At 39.6% G+C, this 19,943-nt stretch overlaps 1 protein-coding gene and 1 long non-coding RNA gene across 2 annotated transcripts; both read left to right on the forward strand.

Moving 5' to 3' along the window:
- Positions 1 to 343: 343 nt before the first annotated feature.
- Positions 344 to 8,472, forward strand: LOC116725001 (acylamino-acid-releasing enzyme). The gene is given in 24 exon segments (XM_032570836.1): positions 344 to 733; positions 1,402 to 1,537; positions 2,669 to 2,744; positions 2,831 to 2,906; positions 2,983 to 3,095; positions 3,170 to 3,304; positions 3,407 to 3,498; positions 4,135 to 4,162; positions 4,164 to 4,173; positions 4,269 to 4,390; positions 4,470 to 4,527; positions 4,667 to 4,764; positions 4,902 to 4,953; positions 5,283 to 5,296; positions 5,582 to 5,650; positions 5,652 to 5,687; positions 5,790 to 5,922; positions 6,280 to 6,363; positions 6,453 to 6,533; positions 6,862 to 6,950; positions 7,098 to 7,291; positions 7,557 to 7,659; positions 8,009 to 8,115; positions 8,192 to 8,472. Coding segments are annotated over 24 exon segments (2,124 nt in total). The 5' UTR covers positions 344 to 615; the 3' UTR covers positions 8,292 to 8,472.
- Positions 8,473 to 9,584: 1,112 nt separating this feature from the next.
- Positions 9,585 to 19,720, forward strand: LOC116719474 (uncharacterized). Its single transcript, XR_004339188.1, has 3 exons — positions 9,585 to 9,838; positions 9,928 to 10,023; positions 19,315 to 19,720. It is a non-coding gene; the product is annotated as an uncharacterized LOC116719474 (long non-coding RNA).
- The last annotated feature ends 223 nt before the right edge of the window (positions 19,721 to 19,943 follow it).

The following is a 19,943-nucleotide window of genomic DNA, read 5'->3' on the forward strand; positions in this document are numbered from 1 at the left end:
ATTAGCATTTAAAGGTTTTTATTTTGATTTTTCATCTGAAATCATGGATATTATTTAATGCATCGTCTTTTTATTTGATGTTCATACAGAGTCCATGCTGACCACATGGAAAAATGGGAGGTGGGGACTTAAAGCAAATGTTTTATTGGATTAGCATAATCTAAGATTGACACAAATGTATTCAATAGAGAAAGTTCAACACGTCTTTTCCGGGAAAAGTATACATTTCCAAGTAAAAACCCACTACCATTTTGGCAGTGGCTCATGTTTATATTTAACTCAAAAGAAAATGCTTTTATTTTGGTGTTGTTTCTGCTGCCTCCTCGTGGTTGCTTTCATCACTACACCCACTTTGAACTGAGCAAGGTGGTATAGTCCCAACATGGAGGCGCAGCGCAGGTAGAGCAAAAATCATTCGGGTTTGGTGTTGAAGCGGCTTCATGAAATGCATTTCAGTCATTGACCGAGGGCTGCGCTTAGCTCTTGGCCTGAAATAGAAACATTTGGCTGCTGCTCCTGAGGAGTAACACTTTCATGCAACGACGGTGCCATTATCAGGCTTGTTAGCTGAGCCTGGTGGTTCATAGCGAGCCGTGTGTGTCGCCGCAGACGCGGATGGACTCCGACCAAATCACCGGGCTGTACGGAAAGGTCAGCGGCCTGGCTGTTCCGGTTTCAGCTCGCGTGAGCGAGGAGCAGCTGCCGGAAGTCCGGATCTACACCGTGACAGCGGGTGAGCTAGCTGCAGCTAACACAGCCTTCTTCCACTGATGGTGAACAGTACTTATTTGTTAATTACACATTTGGGACTAAATTATTATTATTAATTAAATTGTGTTATTATTATTATTATTATTATTATTATTATTAAAGTCGTCATGTTTCTTAAATTTGTTTTAAAATAATGCTGACAATAAAATAAATTAATTATTTTTAAACACACTGCTGGAAGCTTTTGGCAAAATTTGTATTGATAATCACTTGAAATCAAATCTTACCATAAAAAAATGGAAATGATGAAAAATGATCACCCCATAAATCTAATAACTTCTTGGGCCATGCTTAGTGACAACCATAAACTGTTTGTGATAACTGGCACATTGCTGTGGAGGAATATTTGTACATGTACACCTGTTTAAGGTCACATTTCAATAGGATATAAGTCCAGACTTTGACTAGGCCATTTCTATTTTGTTGAGCTATTTCCCAGATCTCTACATTGTAAAGTTTTTGCAGATCTGCCCCCCATCGCTTGAGGACCTTAATGATAATGAAACTATCACATTTCTGCAAACAATTATGGACACAAAATAAAGCCTCTGTGCAACGTAAAATTAATATAATACTTTTGCCAGAGGCCCCTTTTAATAAATCCCAACTTTTTACTGTGTACACATGCAGAGTGGATCCAGACTGACCTGGTCCGAAACTCCAGACTTCACTACTCACAGCAGTGGACTCTGATCGCTGACAGCAACAACCACAAAAGCATCAGGACCGTCCTCCCACCTGGACCATGTTCACCACTGTCTGGAGAGTGAGTGGTGCTTGCTTTAATGTAACTGTTTTATCCTCAATTATATTTACAGCTGCTATTAAGTCTTGACCATAAAACCTGTACAAATGTTTTATTTGTTTGAGTGACAGCTGCTGGAATAAAAGACTTCCTGAAGTGAATGATTGTAGGTTTATAAAACCTTCAGTGAAATAAAGTACAGCAGTCAGACAGAGCAGACTTCTGTTAAGCTGCAAAGACTTAACAACACTGCAGAAATGTTTCCTCCCTCTCGCTCAATTGGAATTGAACCATGCCTTTACATAAAAGAAATCTACATATTGAGGTTTACTAAGCAAGAATAAATGTCTATATTTTTAAAGTGATATAAACCTACAGGCTGTACAGTTTGTTGTAATTGGCACAAATAATAATTCAACGATCCACCGGATCTTACAGAATAGAAGATGCATTCTCTGTTTCACCATACATAGGATTATAAAAAGTGAAAAACAATGGAACAATGTTTGTGTTCAACCTGTGCACATGGAAATAGTTATTGTGAAAAACTGCCGGCACAAGAGGTGTTGCTCAGCTAGGGATGCAAACAATTAATTGACTTGCGATTAATTGTTTAAAATTTTAACTGATAATATCTAGTTAGACCCACTTTTAGTGTTGTAGTGTGCCCACCATCCAGAAGAGGGCGCGACTGGACAACCTTAATCCCACCCAGTTAAGGCAGAAACAAAGATGGCGGAGCCATACCAGAACGGGAAAATGAAACGGTCCAGAATTCGGTGTGAGATGTAAAATGCACTTGATGTGGTTCTGTTATGAAACATAAACACTCGACAAGCTCCATCAGTTCCACCTTAAAGCACTCACTCAGCTGTGCCTCCTGATAGAGCAGTGTGAACTTCTCAACCACAAATGATTAAAATATAAAAATGTGTTTTGTTTTTTAAATTATGTAAAACAAAGTCCTTCGTGTTATGGAAAAAAGAGAAAATGGTCACCTATCAATTAATCATTAGTCAATTGTGATTGATAAGCTCAGTGAACTTGAGGATAATAACTTGGCAATAAAATTAATCAAAGATTTCCAGTTCTGTTTTTTCTTCAGATGACAATGGTGACTATTTTGCAGAAGTATTCATTTCTGTTCTTCAGGTTATTGAGTGAACTGTCGCCAACTCGTGGCCTGAGGGCTGTTGTCAGGGAGACGGGCAGCCAGCAGCTCCTAGAGGTTAGAACGATGCATCAAAATCATCCCCAGGAGGACAAATGCTTTAACATCTCAATAAGCTGCTGCTTGTGCTTGTTCCTGTTCAGATCTGGGACCGTCACGGCCTCAGGAAAAGCCTGAACCTGTCTGCCCTCAACATCCACGGCAGAGTATACGACGACAGTAAGAGATCGGACTGAGCGTCGTGCGTGAGTGTGGTACTTTGACACGCCCCTCATGTCTCACTGTGTGCGTCCAGCTCAGTTCGGCTGCCTGTCCTGGTCAGAGTGTGAGAGCAAGCTGCTGTTCGTAGCTGAGCGTGGCCGCAGCTCGTCGGCAGAAACGCGTTCTGGAGAATCCGCGAGCAGAAAGGTTGACAAACATCGCCATGGAAACACACCCCTATATCGAGTTTGCTGTACGGAGACGTCTTTGTGTCCACACAGGACAGGAGTGTGTACTGTGAGGACTGGGGCGAGGCTCTGACCAGTAAGAGTGTCCCAGTGCTCTGTGTGGTGGATTTGCATCATGGTGAGATCGATGTACTGCAGAGCGTCCCGCAGGACGTCTCACCTGGACAGGTGAGGAGAGACGCTAACCTCACTTCTTCGTCAATGATGTTTTTAATCACAGCAGAAACTTTATTTTATCATGGTTGATCAGTATATGAATGTTTTCCACAGGCTCTGTGGGCTCCCGGCAGCCAGGCTGTGTTTTTTGTCGGTTGGTACCATGAACCTTTCAGACTTGGACTGAAGTTCTGCTCCAACCGCAGGTCTCAGACTTTATTATACACACCTAGAGTGAAGCAGGATGACAGAAAAAGTAGTTTATCACTTTAACCTAACTTATATCTTGACCTTCTATTTAATGTTACTTCTATTTAATATTTAATGTGTGAACATGTATAAATGATCAAACTACAGGCTGGAGGAAGATTGGGAGCTTCTCAAAGTACTAGTAAAATGTCCAAAACACTTCTTTAGTTATTTATGTTGGACATCAACAGCAATAAGAAAAAAAAAAACCTTAAAGAGCATCTACTGTCTAGAAATACATCTGCTGCTATCCCTCGTTTCAGAATTTTTCTTTGCTGTTGATATGGAAACTATTTTCACACTACCAAGTATTTACCAGGAGGATTCACGGTCGGTTTTATTCTAACAGCCTGGCATAAGTGTTTACTTCCTGATTGGAATCGGTTCTAATATTTTCCTGCCTTGACTCTCAATCAGTAGCTTAATAAATTCAGTAAATTTAAACATCCCAGGATTGTGTGTGGATAATTAATTTCTCTGTCTTATTTTTTCAAATAATTTTTCAAAGCCTTTCCAGAAATGTATTTAAAGCATGATGTGGAGAAATTGGGGTTTACCTTCTCTGTGGCTTTTTTGTCATCCTTGTGTTTCAGGTCGGCTTTATTCAAACTCAGCCTGGAATGGACACTGTGGTGAGACCTTTACCTCCGTCTTTTTTTAACATATTCGTCTCTGATCATCTGACCTCTAACCTCTGTGATCTACACCGCCCTCCCTCCTGTCCCAGAGTGTATATCAGGGGACAACCTCTCCGTGTCCTGTCCCAGGCTGAGTCCAGATGGATCCACGTTGATCTACCTGCAGGGTAGTGTGTTTGGGCCCCACAACCAGTGCCTCAGTGTACAGCAGGTGCGGGGTGTGTTTGAGTTGTTTTGTACTTCTCTGTGTGTTTTCTGTCCATTAACAGTTGAATATTAAACCTGCACAGTTGGACCTGAAGAGTGGGAAGACCTCGACCATGCTGGATGTGGTCAGCAGACCTCAGACTTGGTGGGTTAAAGGCCAATCAGGCCACCCAATGAAGACTCACTCAGTGCAACACGTTGTTTCTAAACTGTTGGAGCTTTAATAAATAAACATCTAGGTTATATCTAGATTAGTAATCCTATACATTTTTGATGGTTCCAGGTGACTTTGCGGGTGTGTATGAAGCGCTGCCGTCCCACTGCTGGTCTGCGGACGGTGAGAAAGTCGTGTTCAGCAGCGCCGTTAGAAACTGGAAGGTAACACTCACCTCTGTCTGCAACCAATAAGCAGATATTCATGCCATATCATTCATTCATACATTCGTTTCAAAATAAAGCGAGCTGTGTTTGATTTTGAGTCATTAGTAATTAAACTGCTCTGTCTCTCCTGTCAGGATGTCTTCATGGTGGACAGAGGAACAAAGAAAGTCTCTTCCCTCTCTGATAGTAAGAGTCCGTCCTCTCCTCCACCTCCGCCCCCACCCTCCTCTCTTCTGTCCTCATCTCCATCTTTCATTTTCCCTCCTCCTCCCTCCCAGCCTCCTACTCCTCTCCTTCCTCCCCCTCCATCCCCTTATTGGTCTTTGTATTCACCTCCGCCACCACCTCCTCCACCGGCTGTTCCTCTCTTCCCTCCTCCTCTTCCTCTTCTGTCTCCTGTTCTTCCACCTCCTCCTTCTCCTTTTGCCCAAAATTCAAGCTCCTCCTCTTCCTGCTGACTCTTACTTTCCAAATTCCTCCTCCTCCTCCTCATTCCTCGTCTCATCTTCACCAAGAACACCAGAGACAGGTGGAAGGTATGACATTTCAAAATTAAAGCCCCGGGTTGAGAGCTCTATAAATGGAAGAACACTTTTGACAATGCAGTTGTTATCTATGTATCATAAACTCATACATCTTTTAAAAGTATTCAAACCTTTCCACGTTTTGTCACATTACAACTACTAATGTCAAGTGTGTTTTATTGAGATTTAATGTGATGGAGCAAAAAAATAATTGCACACAATTGTGAAGTAGAAGGATTTAGTACTTGGGTTTGACATTTTTTTTTGTCTTTGCTGCATTTTGGCTGCAGATCCTCTCTGATCTTTCTAAGGTTTATGGAAGCTGGAAGCTACTGACAGTCCAAAGAGACCTGATGGTTCGTCTGCTGCTCCAGCCCCAACTCGCCTCCCACCCTGGTCAGACACACTACACACACACACACCAATACCAGCCTACATCATGTAACCCAGGTGAATGGGTTTTAGAGCTCACATAATGTATTGCTTTGGTGTGTGCAGAGGGTGGGATTCCTCCCATCAGCAGACGAAACTGTAACCTGGAGAACTCTGCAGCAGCCTGTCACGACGTTTGATTACCTCTGGACGGTCCTAGATGTCACACCTACATCAGACGAGGACAACCTACGTTACCGTGAGCTTTCAGCTTCTGTCTCATTAGAAGATTTCCTTGGGGTATAACATGATAAACGTGTGATGTAATCTGTCAAACCTGGATGGACAGATTATCTGTCTCAGGACATACAAGCACGACATGGTGACAGTTTTAACAAATATGTAAATAAACATAGATTTAAAAAAAAAAAAATTTTACTGCACATTTAAGAGCTGGAACATTTATATGAACAATAAAATAACAGAAAACATTTGAGATTTTTCCATTTGTGAATTTCTGCAAGGTTTAGAATCAAAAAAACCTTTCAAGAAAACCAAATGTTGGATTGAATAGGTTTTGTTCTTCATTCTTCTTCATTGTCTGTTTTCTAAACAGCTGGTTTAGATTTCGGGGCCATCTTGGTCAAACCATCCCATCTCCTCTGTGAAACCGGAACACCTGTGGTTGTCTTCATCCATGGTCTGGACCTCTCTTTGGCTTTGCATGGGAAATTTTCACATAACAAAACAGCACATATAAACACCCAGAATAATGCCTTGCTCGTTTAGGTGGCCCTCACTCCCAGTTCCCTGCAGAGTGGAACAGCACCACCGCTGGACTGGTTGAACTGGGCTTTGCCGTGCTTATGGGTGAGATATTTTCGTTCCTTGCTTGTCTGCAGAAATTCTCCCAGAAACATACAGATGGCGACTTTCATAATCTTACAGATGTTTTTGAGGAAAACACCTGGAAAGATCCCATGTATGTAAAGTTGCTGTGTGTAATATGTGGCAATGTCAGCCTGGATTTTTTCCCTGCACTTTAAAAGTTTACTTTAAATATCTGTTTTGGATTACATTGTATGCTAGTGATAATAATCATAACCAGATTTTATTATTTTTTTGGGCTCCAAGGGTTTGATCCCTCTGTAATTCAGTCGACGTCACTCTGCCTCTCTGCCACTCTGTCTCCATCCAGTGAACTATCGGGGATCCACAGGGTTCGGACAAGACAGCATTTTATCCCTGATTGGTCAGGTCGGGAGTCAGGATGTAAAAGATGTTCAGGTATCAACTTTCCTGGTCTGTCTCTTGAAATAAACCTATGATGAGCGATGTGTTGATGTTCTAGCAGATGAGTGTTTGTCACAACACAGAGATCCTTCACCTTAAGACCATGAAATTAATCTTGTCTGTGTTCATCCTGTAATATAGCGGGCTGTTATGGCTGCGCTCCAGAATGACAAAACCCTCGATCCCAAACGCTTGGCTGTGATTGGTGGTTCCCATGGTGGTTTCCTGTCCTGTCATCTGATTGGTCAGTACCCAGACTCCTACAGAGCGTGTGCAGCCAGGAATCCGGTCATTAACGCCGCTACGCTGCTGGGAACCAGTGACATAGTGGACTGGTGAGAAAAACTGTACATAATATTCACAGCAGCACTGGTGGGTTGTGAAAAAGTATACACACCTCCTGGACCTCTTCCGTTTTTTTTTTTGTTTGGATTTCTTTGTTGGATGAGCACATAAAAACACATAAATTAAGTGAAAGGGAAATAAAGCATTGTGTAAGTTCGTTCTCTCCAAAAGTTCAGTGGGTGGGGATACTTTCACATGGGACTGTAATGGTCACTTTATGACATGAGTTTTATTATTCTGTCTTCCTGCTTACAGGAGATACACAAGCGCAGGCTTTCAGTTCTCATATGACAACATCCCTACTGCTGAAACTTTGGCTGCAATGTTACTGAAGTCTCCAATCACACATGCAGCACAGGTAAGACTCATATAAACACACACTTTATTATATTACAGCTTTGAAGAAACAGATAAATAACCTTATTTAGGCCAGAAGTTAATTTCTATTTTCAAATATGTTTCAGTAGCAATTCTTAACATGATTTATTGAACATTTTAAAGCTCCCTGTATTACCAAAAATGCCCTCTAGGGGGTGCTAAACTCTAACATAAAAATGTTCACATAACAGTTTTGAGTTTTAGAGATGCTATAAAACGTTACTTTCATCAACAGATAAGATTTTTGAATTATAGTTACTTCTAGTTAAGGGAAGAAAGAGTTTACATGACCTTTATCAAGTCAATGTCATTGTGTTTAATGTGTGTAGATCAAAGCACCAGTGCTACTGATGTTGGGTGGGAAGGACAGACGAGTTTCTCCTCATCAGGGTCTAGAGCTCTACAAAGTACTGAAGAGCAGAGGTTCACCTGTCAGGTACAAGAGAGCAACATAAAAACCTAAAATGGTGGCCCAGACCCTTTGACTTCTGCCATTTCATTTCTCTCTCCAGGTTGCTGTGGTTTCCAGAGGACGGACACTCTCTGTCCAGGGTGGACACTCAGGTCGACTGTTTCCTCAACACCGTGCTGTGGCTGACCCAACACCTCTGAGCAAATCCCTCCAAACAAACCCCTGTGACAAGGCTGCTGTGATTCTGCTGACTGCTGCTGAATTTTTGACACCCCTCATTTGTAATAAAACAGAAATCCTTCTTTATACTAAAATTAATCCTAATTTTATAAAAGTGTCTTTGAAACAAAATCATGCAATAAACACTGGTCATGATCTGCAGATTGGATCGTTTTGTTTCAGCTTGGTTGACTATAAAGCTGAACCGTATCTCCTATGGTTGCCCTAATTGTAATTTCAGGTAGAGATTTTTTAATGCAAATAGCTGACATCAATGCGCATTATTTTTTAAGAATGGATAAAAATATAATACCTGATGTACCTTAAAAAAAAGAGATCTGATTTGATGTAATTAAAATATATTTACAATTTTTAAAATGAAATACAAATTTGTTCAGTTCTTTGTTTATTTTTTTTTGTCTATATGAAAAGAAAAGAAATTTGACAACTTGAAATTGGACCTGATCTGTCTCTTTAAGAAGCTCCTACTTTTTCCTACGCCCCGCCTTCGCCACGTCATGAAGGCGTGCAAAGAGCCTATGGACGTCAGCTTCCGTGTTCGGGGATAAGCTGCTCGGTCCGTCCGGTCTATTGAAAATGGCATTTTACGCTAGGTGCTTGCAGTTCTTGTCCAAGGTAACAATTAATGATGTACATCGATCCGAAGCTCCAACAAGTAAACTTGAGAAAGGTTTTAAGAGAAAGGTTTTATACATTCATGGATACGAAGGTGAGTTTTACTGTCTTTAAGCTTTGTGGCTAACGTTAGCTTTAGCTTATGGTAGTAGGCAATGTTCTCTAGCATTTTCTTTATAAAAATATGCTATTTAAGTACCTAAACATGCTCATTCATTCTAACGGACAATGTTTTTAGCCCTATTATATATACTTATTTTAAAGTATATTATGTGTGTTTATTGTCGCTAGTGTCAAAATTTCAAAAACTTTAAAAAAGTTACAATGCACTTGACATACACTTAAATTTGTCTAAACTTTTTACATTTATCTGTAACCAGTATGTTGCCTGGAAACTTAGTGTTTGTTGTTGTTTTTGTAATCATAACTTTTGAACAAAATTTTAAGACTGAGGAGGAATTCCAAGTATTTGCTTTTAGTTCCTAGTGGATCACATAATATAATAGTACAATAAAGGTATTTTGAATTTAATGAGGTTGGATACAGTGAGACAGTCGCTTTAAATTTCTTAAGAGGGTTTATGGGACACAAATGCCAAATCCTTCCACACCAAGAAAGTTAATCTCCACTTAGCTGGAGGGCCAAACTGGATGTCCATGAAAAGACAGGCAGATCATCCCCCCAGACAAAGATTCTTACTGATGCTGACTGCAGCCTAATAACCATAAGACAGCATCTGTGAGAGAAGTCCTTAAGGAACAAAACAAAGACTTCAAAGGTCACACCTCCTCCAAAGTTCAAACAGAGCAGTTTGTTGAATGGAAGAACAAAACATGGCGAGGCGGAAGGAAGATCTTAGACAAATCTCCAGTGATCATGACATGACAAGCAGGTATTTTCAGTGCATCATAGTGGAGAAGACTTTATTGTGAAACTGGAGCTTTCTCCTTTAGTGGAATAATGAAACATCATGTTTTGCAGGAGCATCGGAGCAAGCCTGCTGTGGGGATGCTGCAGTGAGCATTTCTTTTGACTGAGGTTCCTCATAACTCCCGTCTGACAAATGACTTCTTCCAAGTGAGTGGCATCCGCTTTTGAATTGTCCTGCTTCTTCCTGTCTAAATCCTTCTACAAATGTTTGGGAACATATGGCAAACAAGATTCACAAAAATAGATTTTAGTTCCAGACCATAGATAGATTTTAAGGGTAATAGGTTTTATCCTGTGATGAGCTGAGGCAACACCTGTTTGAATTTGAGTCATTTTTAAATAAATTACATTTTCTGTCTCTTAGTCACATTCAAAGCTCAATGTACTACAGGGTTATAATCTGGTGGAGTTGAATGGGGGGGAAAAATACTTGTTTCACAATACCTGTAACGTTTCTCAAGTCTTAAGACTCTGATCAGGATTACAGTATGCATTGAACAAAAAAAGACTACCTTATTTCTTGCAATATCTTCGTATACCTGATTTAACTTTTTTTTTACGTACGTATATAAATTATTGTCTTCTTTTTGTCCTTAAAGTACTTAAATTTCCACTTGACTTTATATTTTGGTGCATCTGGTAGTTGGAGTTTTAGTCCTGCAACCATCAACTGCACAGAAACAGTTGTGAAGACCCACCACTCTTTAACTTAGTGTTAAGTATTACGAATGCATCTCACCTGAGTCACTTTTCTTAAACAAACTATACTTGTGATTGTAAAACTTTTTCAAAGTTGGGTTAAAACAGCACCGTGAATGTAATTCAGAAAGTCGTACAGCAGATGGCAGTCTACTTATTTAGTAAAAGATGATGCCTGGTTGAATCTGCAGGTTTATCATGTGTATCTCTAGAGTTCTGAAAAACAATGAAGATGCTGTAATTAAATAAAAATGAAAGCTGCAATACCTTTTTAAACTGAAGCAATTCTACTTGTGCTTAAAGCAAAGTAAAGATCAGAAAGTCTTAGGATGCCAGGAGATACTCAACATCAGAGGCTTAGTAACCACAGAGACTGGTTGCATGGATCTAGACCACCTGAAATGTAATATCCTTTTAATGAGTCTCTTGACCAGCTTACTCAAGGGACCGGCTGAGCATGTAGAACTATACTGCTGACCTTCAAGTCAAGAGATTGAAACAAGATCCAAGAAAGCAATCTACTTGAAAGTGAAGCCATAATAACCCAGTCTATACAATCCAGTTTATTTCATATAGCCTCAGTTCACTGAAACATCATTTCAAGAAAAGTTGAATAAGAATAATCCAATTAGAGTTAAGTTACCTACAGTCAATCTCAATTATTGTCAGAGAAACCCCTCTCCTCTATTTTTTTTTTTTTTTTGGAAATTAATAACCAAAAAGGCTTAAAAAATTAGTCAAAATGTCTGCATGAAAAATAATTAATTTATACAGCATGAATAACTGAGTAGCAAAGGCAGAGGAGACACAATAGTTTCCATAAAACAGTTTTTTATTTACCCCAAAAGATCAAAGTATAAAAAATCACTTAAAAAAGGTAACTGTCTGCTGTTACAACTTCTCTGGAATAAGAAATGGAGTTTAATTTGCTCTTGTGATAAAGATAGCAATGGCAGTAAAACTATTTCTAGTTCACATGAAATGTCCTGGACTTTTTAAAAACATTTGCATATCTGATACATACATGTGATTGTGTAGGTCACTGAGTAGACTATTTTAGAGATTGCGAGGTACTTAATTTAAGACTACCCTATTCTACACTTAGGAATTCAATCTTGTTTAAAATGAGTTTGCAGTTAGACAGCACTTTTACACCTAATATATTTTAATTTCAGCCTAAATGACAAAAAACAGAAGTGTCCAAAGTAAACCAAACCTTTCACCCAATGAAATGAGGATGAATGTGGACCATAGACATTTTTCAAAATATGAACCAATATAAATCTGTGCATTAGGTTCAAATAAATGTTTTATGACTGACTATGAATAGTTTAAACTATCTAAAATAGCTCTTTGTCCCAACACTGGCAAATTCATGGCCAAGGGTGACAAAGCCCTTGGCCAAGCCTGCAGTCAGTTGCCGTAATAACATTACCACCACTTTACCTTCTAAAGCATTTTATGCTGCATTAATCATCAGAGATCCTCAATAAACAAGTCCAGCATGTCTACAAGAATAGAGAGCCTGAAAGCATGGTACTTAAAGTGTCCACTAATATTTATTGCAGCTTAAGTTGTTCTTTGATGTTGATATTGCATTTGACCATGAGCAGTGACACCAATTTCATTTCCTTCACCATGGGTCACCCTGACATGATACTGATGGTGATTTGAAGACGGATGAGCTGAAGCACTGACTTGGTTCATATCTTCTGTTATCCAGAAGATATCAGCCAGACATGGTGGCGGCATTGATTGTCTTCACCAACACCCAGATCTGCAGCCTTGACCGCAGCTGTTGTCTGATGAAGTCACTGTGATGTGGGTGATGGGTGAGGTCATTGGTGTGGGAGATGGATGCATGGAGGGCAGAATGGAAGTGATGATGAGGAAGTGACGTAGGAAGGAAAAAAAAGAAGTGATAGACAGATGAGCGGGTGTTGGAGACGGAGAGCGAGCCAAAAAATAGGACAGGCTCATGGCGTCCCTCTGTGGTATTCTGACGTGGGATGGTGCAAAGAGACAAAGTATTGTTAAAAAGCCAGAGGAAGGGGGGGGAAGATTCATGCTCAAAACTTGGTGCATGTAGGAGGTAGGGAGACAAAGGAGGAAAGAGTGAAAGTGTTGTTTTCTGAGGCTGCTGGACAAAGAGTCCTTTGGTATCAGAGTTTTCTGGTGCTTTCCCTTTTTAATCGCCTATAGAGAAAAAACAAGTTTATCACAGATGGACAGGAAAGACTCAGCAAAAATAACACTTGGGGCTGAGTTATGTCCCTTTAGCTTTGACTTTCCTTAAAAGAACATACAGAGATCTTATCTCATCATGCAACTGCTGACCAGCTTTTTGTATTTTTCCTCTTGTGTTTTGTTGATTTATCTTTTGCTGCTCAAATCTTTAAAGTTGAAAGGCCTCCTTAGCATCACCCTAATCTTTAGACGCCTCTCCAGATTCAAGACAGGAATCTGGATGGGCTATTTCAAAACGATATTTCTCCCCGTAAGAGGAAACTTGTTGGTAAAAATGGTATGAATAACTTTGAGATTAAGTTTATGCTGAAGCCATTAATCGTAGCTGGGTCCCAACTGTTTGTTGCAATGGTTGTGGGATTTTAACAACCAGATTGTTGCTCTGGAGAAGCACAAGAAGTCAGTGACAACTGAGACATCATTCTTGTGCAAGTGGAAACCCTGCCTGCATTGTTGCACTGCAGCCATCATCAAAACACCAGTAGTCGAAATACACTCTTGAAATATTTCATGGTGGACCGGCAGCTGCTGTGGATCAGCTCCCTTGAAGTAAAGGAACGGGTTGGGCGCCGGAGCTAATGCCAGCAGGCTTTCAGCTCAGCACGACAGGAAACAGTTGAGGGAAGCAACAAGCCTGGTTTTGTCTAAAGTCAGAAATATCTGATTACCAACACTAAACATGTCATATTACATGCCACAGTACGTCTTGCTCCTTTAATCCGTTAAAGGTAACATCCGATAGTTTAGACCTTGAATGGAAATATGAGGCTGTTCTATTCAAGTGCTTTTAAAATGGGTCTTAGTCTGATGAATAAAGAATTGTTTAGGATGTTTTGAATTCTGGCTTTACATTACTTCATGCTGTCTTTCCATAGAAAAGCAGTTCAGCCCTGAAAGGTTGACTGAAAACGTATGCATGGCACTGCTAAAGGCCAAGAAGACATTAGATCAGAATGACATTTACGTCATTTAACTTTTGGCACTTCAAGAGTTTATCTTAAACTTAATTTCCGGTTGGCTAATGTGAAAGTCGAATTTACAAGACGAGTAGATCTAATTCCCGACAGCAAAGTTTCAACATCTGCATCTCCTTAAACTAATGCTGATTCCCCTCCTTTTGTCCTAACCCTCAAGCCGTGACCTTGAGTTAGAAATCCTGGTTGTGCGCCGATACTGTATGCCTTTCTCAAAAAGCCTCTGTAACCGTAGAGTAATTCTTTTTGAGAGTTTGACTTCACACGATTCAGTAAAAGGAGGACTTTAGTCTCTTATGCCTATTTTCCATTCATGCTCTTCCCACCAATAAGCTCTCTTCCTGCCTTTAATCCCATTGTCTTTGTCCTCTGGCGTCCACCATGAACAGCCATTTGTAGGTCTGTGTACAGTGTTCATTCAAAAGCCTATTAAAGGTGGCCTTCACTGAAAGGAATCTCCTTTTTGATTCATTATTTAGCTGTTGAGGGTTGTTTGAAGAGAACGGGTCGCAGTTTGTAAAGGAGTGATTTAGTATTACGCCACTGCCACTTTTGTTCTCTTTTATCTTTTATCTCATTATTTTCTCCTTTTTTCCCTTTTTTTTTTTTACTAAATGTTTCCTTCCAATAACAAGAGCAGGTTTGTGGATATGGTCGCATTGTGTTTCTTGAAAGGTGGAGCTGGTTTGGGCCTTTTAAATGGTGGAAATATTTAAGACGGTGACAATTTACAAGTCCTTCTTTTTTTCACTGCTGTTTCTTTTCTACTCTTGCAAAAACAAATCCGATATTTTAAAAGTCACTGCTTCTACCGCATAACAACCATATCTGTTTTCCCCAACCAATCAGTCAATATTTGTTCATTTGCTTCTGGTTGTCTGGCTTTTTACATCACCCTGCATTTTCTATGTGTGCTGCTTCCTAAATGTGGCAACACAATTTGGTTTTTTTTCAACATCCTGTGTCCTGCTTTCATCGGGATCTTTACTGATTATCTGATCTGACTTCATATCTGATGTTAGCTGCCAAAAATGTCTCATTTCTAGGCCTTACGTCTTGCAAATGATTATCTTCTGCTTTAAAGGATTTCCCCCTGTTCCACTGGAAACCAAATTCTTAACTTTGCCTTAGAAACAGATGGAAGAAGTAGTGGAATGATATTTTTTTCCTTCACAGATTCTATAAAAGGAGCTACTGCTGTCACTAACTATATGTTAGTTTACTGGTATCTGTTTATCTCCCATAGATAAACCACTAAACCAGCCACCACCACTATTACCACTGGATATTTTTATTTTCTGGTACACCGGGACCAGTTCCTCTTTTTTTTGTCTATGCTCAGTCTTCAGTCTAGTTGGTCGCTGCAAGTTTCCTGTCAACTGTCACCACATGCATGCACAGTACGAGGGATTACTACAAAGTTAATGACTCAATGGAATCAACTGTCCACTGTTGCTGCACACTCAGTGGTGATTAGCAATCTTCAAGCCTGACCACTGATTGTCAATTGGATTGAAGTCTGAGTTTTGACTAGACCATTCCAATACATTTACACGTTTCTCCTTCAACCATTGGAGTGTTAATTTGGTGGTATGCTTCAGGTCACTGTCCTGTTGGAAGGAGAACCTCTGCCCCAGTCTCAACTCACTGACAGACTGAAACGGGTTTTGCTCAAGAATATAACGGCATCCATCATCTCCTCAACTCGGACTAGTTTAGCTGTTTCCCAAGATGCTGCCACCACCATGTTTCACTGTGGGGATGGTGTACTTGGGGTGATGAGATGTGCTGATTTTGTGGCACAGAGGTCATGGCTGAAAAGTTATATTTTGTCTTGACTGGTGAAATCACCTTCCTCCATACATTTGGGCAAGCTACCATTTTTTTTCTGACCACTGTGGCTACTTTTGCAAGGCACTGTATATATAACATCTACCTGTGGCTTAAATTGTGAAATATGAGGAAAATTGATCACTCTACCCCCAAAAAGAACTTGAGGGTGTGCCTAACATGTCGCATGCAATTGCATGTTCAATGTAAACTTTCTTTAGTGTTCCAGCTCAATAGTTTCTAAAGTTTGCCTCTTGCTCCTGGGAGGTGTAGGGGAGAGGGACTGGCGACTGTGCAGAGTGTACCCTACCTCTTGTCCAATGACTGTTGGACATAGGCACCAGCCCCCCTGCAACCCTGCAAGGGAAAGCAGGTTTAGATTGCAAGGCGTCCTCACCAGTTTATTACAGCTCCAACACAGAGACAAACAACAATATACCCACACACTCACACCTAAGAGTAAATAAGTTGCCAAATAGCCTACAGTAGTTTTGGAGCAGGGGAGGAAACCAAAGGAAGTCCATACACTGGAAGAACATGCAAACTTCAGAGACAATCCAGTAAAAATTGTTTTTCATTCCTAAATTTCAAATATAAATTTACATTGTTTTTGTTTTCCCATCTCTTAACATGTAAATAAAGCATCACCCATACCCATACATGATACATGAAAGAATTCTGTCTCCTGCACCATCCAGGATCATGGGAATATTCCCCCTCTGCTCCACTTTAACAGTAGGAGCTGTCTGAACTCCATCACAAACAACCCTCATTCATCTGCCCTCATCCAAATATTTGGCTTGCCTCCATCTTCCTTTTGTCGCATTTTACTATCTCTCGATCCCCATGCTGTGTCCTAAGCTACTTCTTGTATCAGTGCCATGCAGGATAATAGCGGGCTGAGGGGAGGAGATTTCAGCTCCTACCTCGAAAACAACTTACACCAAAGAACGGAAGAGGCAGCAAGCCCTTGTTCTGTTAAAACAATAAAATATTCAGCCGTTCTGATGCAAGATCCTGAGCAGGAGAGATTATAATTACATTGCTCCTGATCCAGAATCTAAGCCATTAATACTTCTACAATCCATTATATTTCCTTTACATGGTGGAGTTTGGAACCTATGCACAAAATCTTCTTTCATGTCAGATCAGACTTCAACCAAAAGAGCTACAGACACTTGAATTATCAATGTATTCCAACGGCCCTTAGGTGAATGTGTGAAATGCACATTCATGTTTTAAAATGATTCTGTACTCTTTAGATCTGAGTTTTATGTAAACCATTATGATGGCTTGTTGTGGAGCAAATGTAAAGGACACCTTGTGGTGCTTGCATTTAATAATGTATGACAATCAATCTATAAGATCTACTTCTTATTAGTCTTAAGACTTATTGTTTTCTACATGATAATAAAACCCTAATTAAGAAGGATTTTTAAATTAAATATTTTTGTTATTGTGCAGGTTTTTGTTTTTTTTGTCCACGTCAGCATTTTGTGTTTCTGTGCCTATCTGTCTATATATGCAGAGTGTGTGTTTTTGCATGAATAATCTATGCAGTGGGGCATTTAGTAATGCGTGTTATGCATAATTCATCGATAAGAAATGGGATGGACCTTCATTAGTCAAGTTTAAAGCTGCTGTGAACGCCACCTGTTATTACACTGCTCAGTGAGTCGCACACGGGAATCTGAGTGTTGCATTGTGACTATACGGTGTTCAGAGTTTCCCAGTGCTCTGTGGTGCCATTAGAAATGATATTGCTAAATTGGAAAGCAATATTAAGTAAAATAGTTTTTATTTAATGAATTATTTATTTTATGTTTTTGTTTTTAGAAACGTTTTATACTTTCTTGGTTTTTGGCACTGGAACCAGTCAACTTGTACTGGTTCTTACAAGTGAGCATTTCCTATAATGTGCCAGACAGGCCTTTGTTTGATCCTAAGAATATACCTGTTTTAACATTTCTCCACTGTAGGTAATGTTTTTAAGTAATAGGCAATGTGTTTACCTCTACCAGACAAAGTACTTTCAATGTGAACTATCAGGTTCCTATCTTTCAAACTAGACACTTCTAATGCGTAAGCCACACAGATTTACCTGCGAAACCTCTGACCCAAGGTCAAGCAGAAAAAATAGTGATGGAAAACAAAAGGAATCTTAAGATGTTTCAATTTGTAGACTTGTTGGTAAATTGACAAACTACTTTGATGTAGAGGAAGAAGGAAACTTATACCAACCTCCTCCACAAAGAGTTGCCTTTGGGTCATGACTCTCGCCATCATCATAAGTGATACTTGAAATATAGATAAATTCAGTTAAGAGGAAGTTCCACCATTGCTAGTGGTTCAGAAACATTTAACTTTCTACTCTCATCCTTGTCGCGTCACACTCGGCTCTGTCAGTCTAATGTATGTATGATGGTCATGACTTGACCATACCAACAAAAACAAATCTTGTAACTTGAAAATAATACCTAGTATTTTAGTGAAAAACAAGATTGGTAACACTTCCACAGAAGTTCAACAAATCTTATAAATTTACTTTTGTGTATGTTTTGCATATTTTTTTTACTGTGACCTGACTCATACAACACATAGTATTTGGTTATCTTTTCTTTATTTTCAACATGGAAATATGCAGATCTGCTTCTTTTCTTCTTAAATGTCCACTACTTGGTCTGCCAAGGTTTCTTTCTGCTACTGATGAATGAAGTTGGCTACAGTTTATTCGTCAGTGCTTGCTTCTGCTAACTACAGAGTGCAGAGAATGGGGGAAAAGCAGTGTGTTAAGAATATATGTTTCCCTCTTAAGCACTTTCATATGTGCATGTGCATTAATTTTGGCCCATGCACATATGAGTTTCAAGAAGATGTGTGTGGGTAAGCTGGTTTTGGCTGCAATATCTTAGCCAGTCCAGGGTGCGTTTCAGGTATATAAGGACTAACTTAATGCATCATTCATAAATGAAGGATTAGCCCTAGCTTCTCATACTCAAAGATAAACAGGCAGTAATCGAATACCCCGAAATTAAATTCACCACCAGTCTTACACATACCATTATAAGTCCACTGAATGTGATCTTTGTTTCTTCTCTGGGTTTATTTAACCTTCAATATAAATTGCACTTGTGCAAAAAGAGGGTACATTTGGTCCAAGAACCAGCTTTACACCGTCTGTGGGGGTGGGTGTGTGGGTGTGTGTGTGTGGGTGTGCGTGTGTGTGCGGGTGTGTGTGTGTCTTTGTTTATGTTGCTTGTTAGTTTCTGGTATATTGAATTGCTTTCTGGTAATAGACTAATTGGCCTTACAAAGTCCAAAACCGAGCATTACTGTGGCAGACCCCCATTTTTATGGTTAGTGGTAAGGGTTAAGAATGTATGAATAATCATTAAGGTTTGTTGTAAGTATTAGGTTAGCCACAGATTGAGTTATTAATATTAATGGAAGTCAACACAAAGTCCTAATATGGTTAGAAATCTAAACTTGCGCGTGTGCAATTATCCTTCATGCATGTTAAGATTCAGCAGGCTCCCAGTGTGCAGCAGCGTCCGATGTAATGTACTGCTTTAGTTAAAAAGAGCTGCGTGTATGTGCATGTTGTCTAAATGTCCCACCTCATGTTTATTCATCAACTGCTCAAACTTCTCTGCAGTACTAAGTTAACTCTGTGCACTTTGATCTACAGATCACTCAAACTGCTGAGCCAGGAAAAAAATGAAGAAACTCTCACAAACACGCTGCAGAATGCAGACTCTGAACTTGCACCAGTTCCTGACACACATTAACATTCATACCCACATACAGATTCCCCCATTCACTATTCCAAGTTGGTCAGAGTAGTTTTCAGATTAAAAGTGTTAAACCAACCAGAGACTGGGATTCACATTTCCTTTATGTAACTTTACTTTAGATTTCAAGTGTTGCATTGTGTCACAATTAAAGGGCATTTGAGTTTGAACTTTCTTTTGATTGCATTTGCATCATTTCTTTGTATCTTGTCATATTCTTCTCAGTTCTCTGTATATACTAGTATTATTGTAACGTGTTCTATGCATCGCTGCATACAGAGGGTCTAAACCCTCGGCTATTTAGAAACTATTGCTTGCTGGAAGCGTGGATTATATTGAACTTTTAAATTTTATTCATTCGTTAATACTTAGCCATGACAAGCCAGTACAATGCTATGAAGCTTACCAGAAGTTGCCTGCGCTTGTTTATATATATATATATATATATATATAGTATATACGTATATATATACTGTATATAAAAAGCAAAAACAAAAAACATCAAACTAGATCCACTAATATAACT

This window comes from Xiphophorus hellerii, chromosome 1 (genome assembly GCF_003331165.1).
Source record: "Xiphophorus hellerii strain 12219 chromosome 1, Xiphophorus_hellerii-4.1, whole genome shotgun sequence".
Classification (NCBI taxonomy): domain Eukaryota; kingdom Metazoa; phylum Chordata; class Actinopteri; order Cyprinodontiformes; family Poeciliidae; genus Xiphophorus; species Xiphophorus hellerii.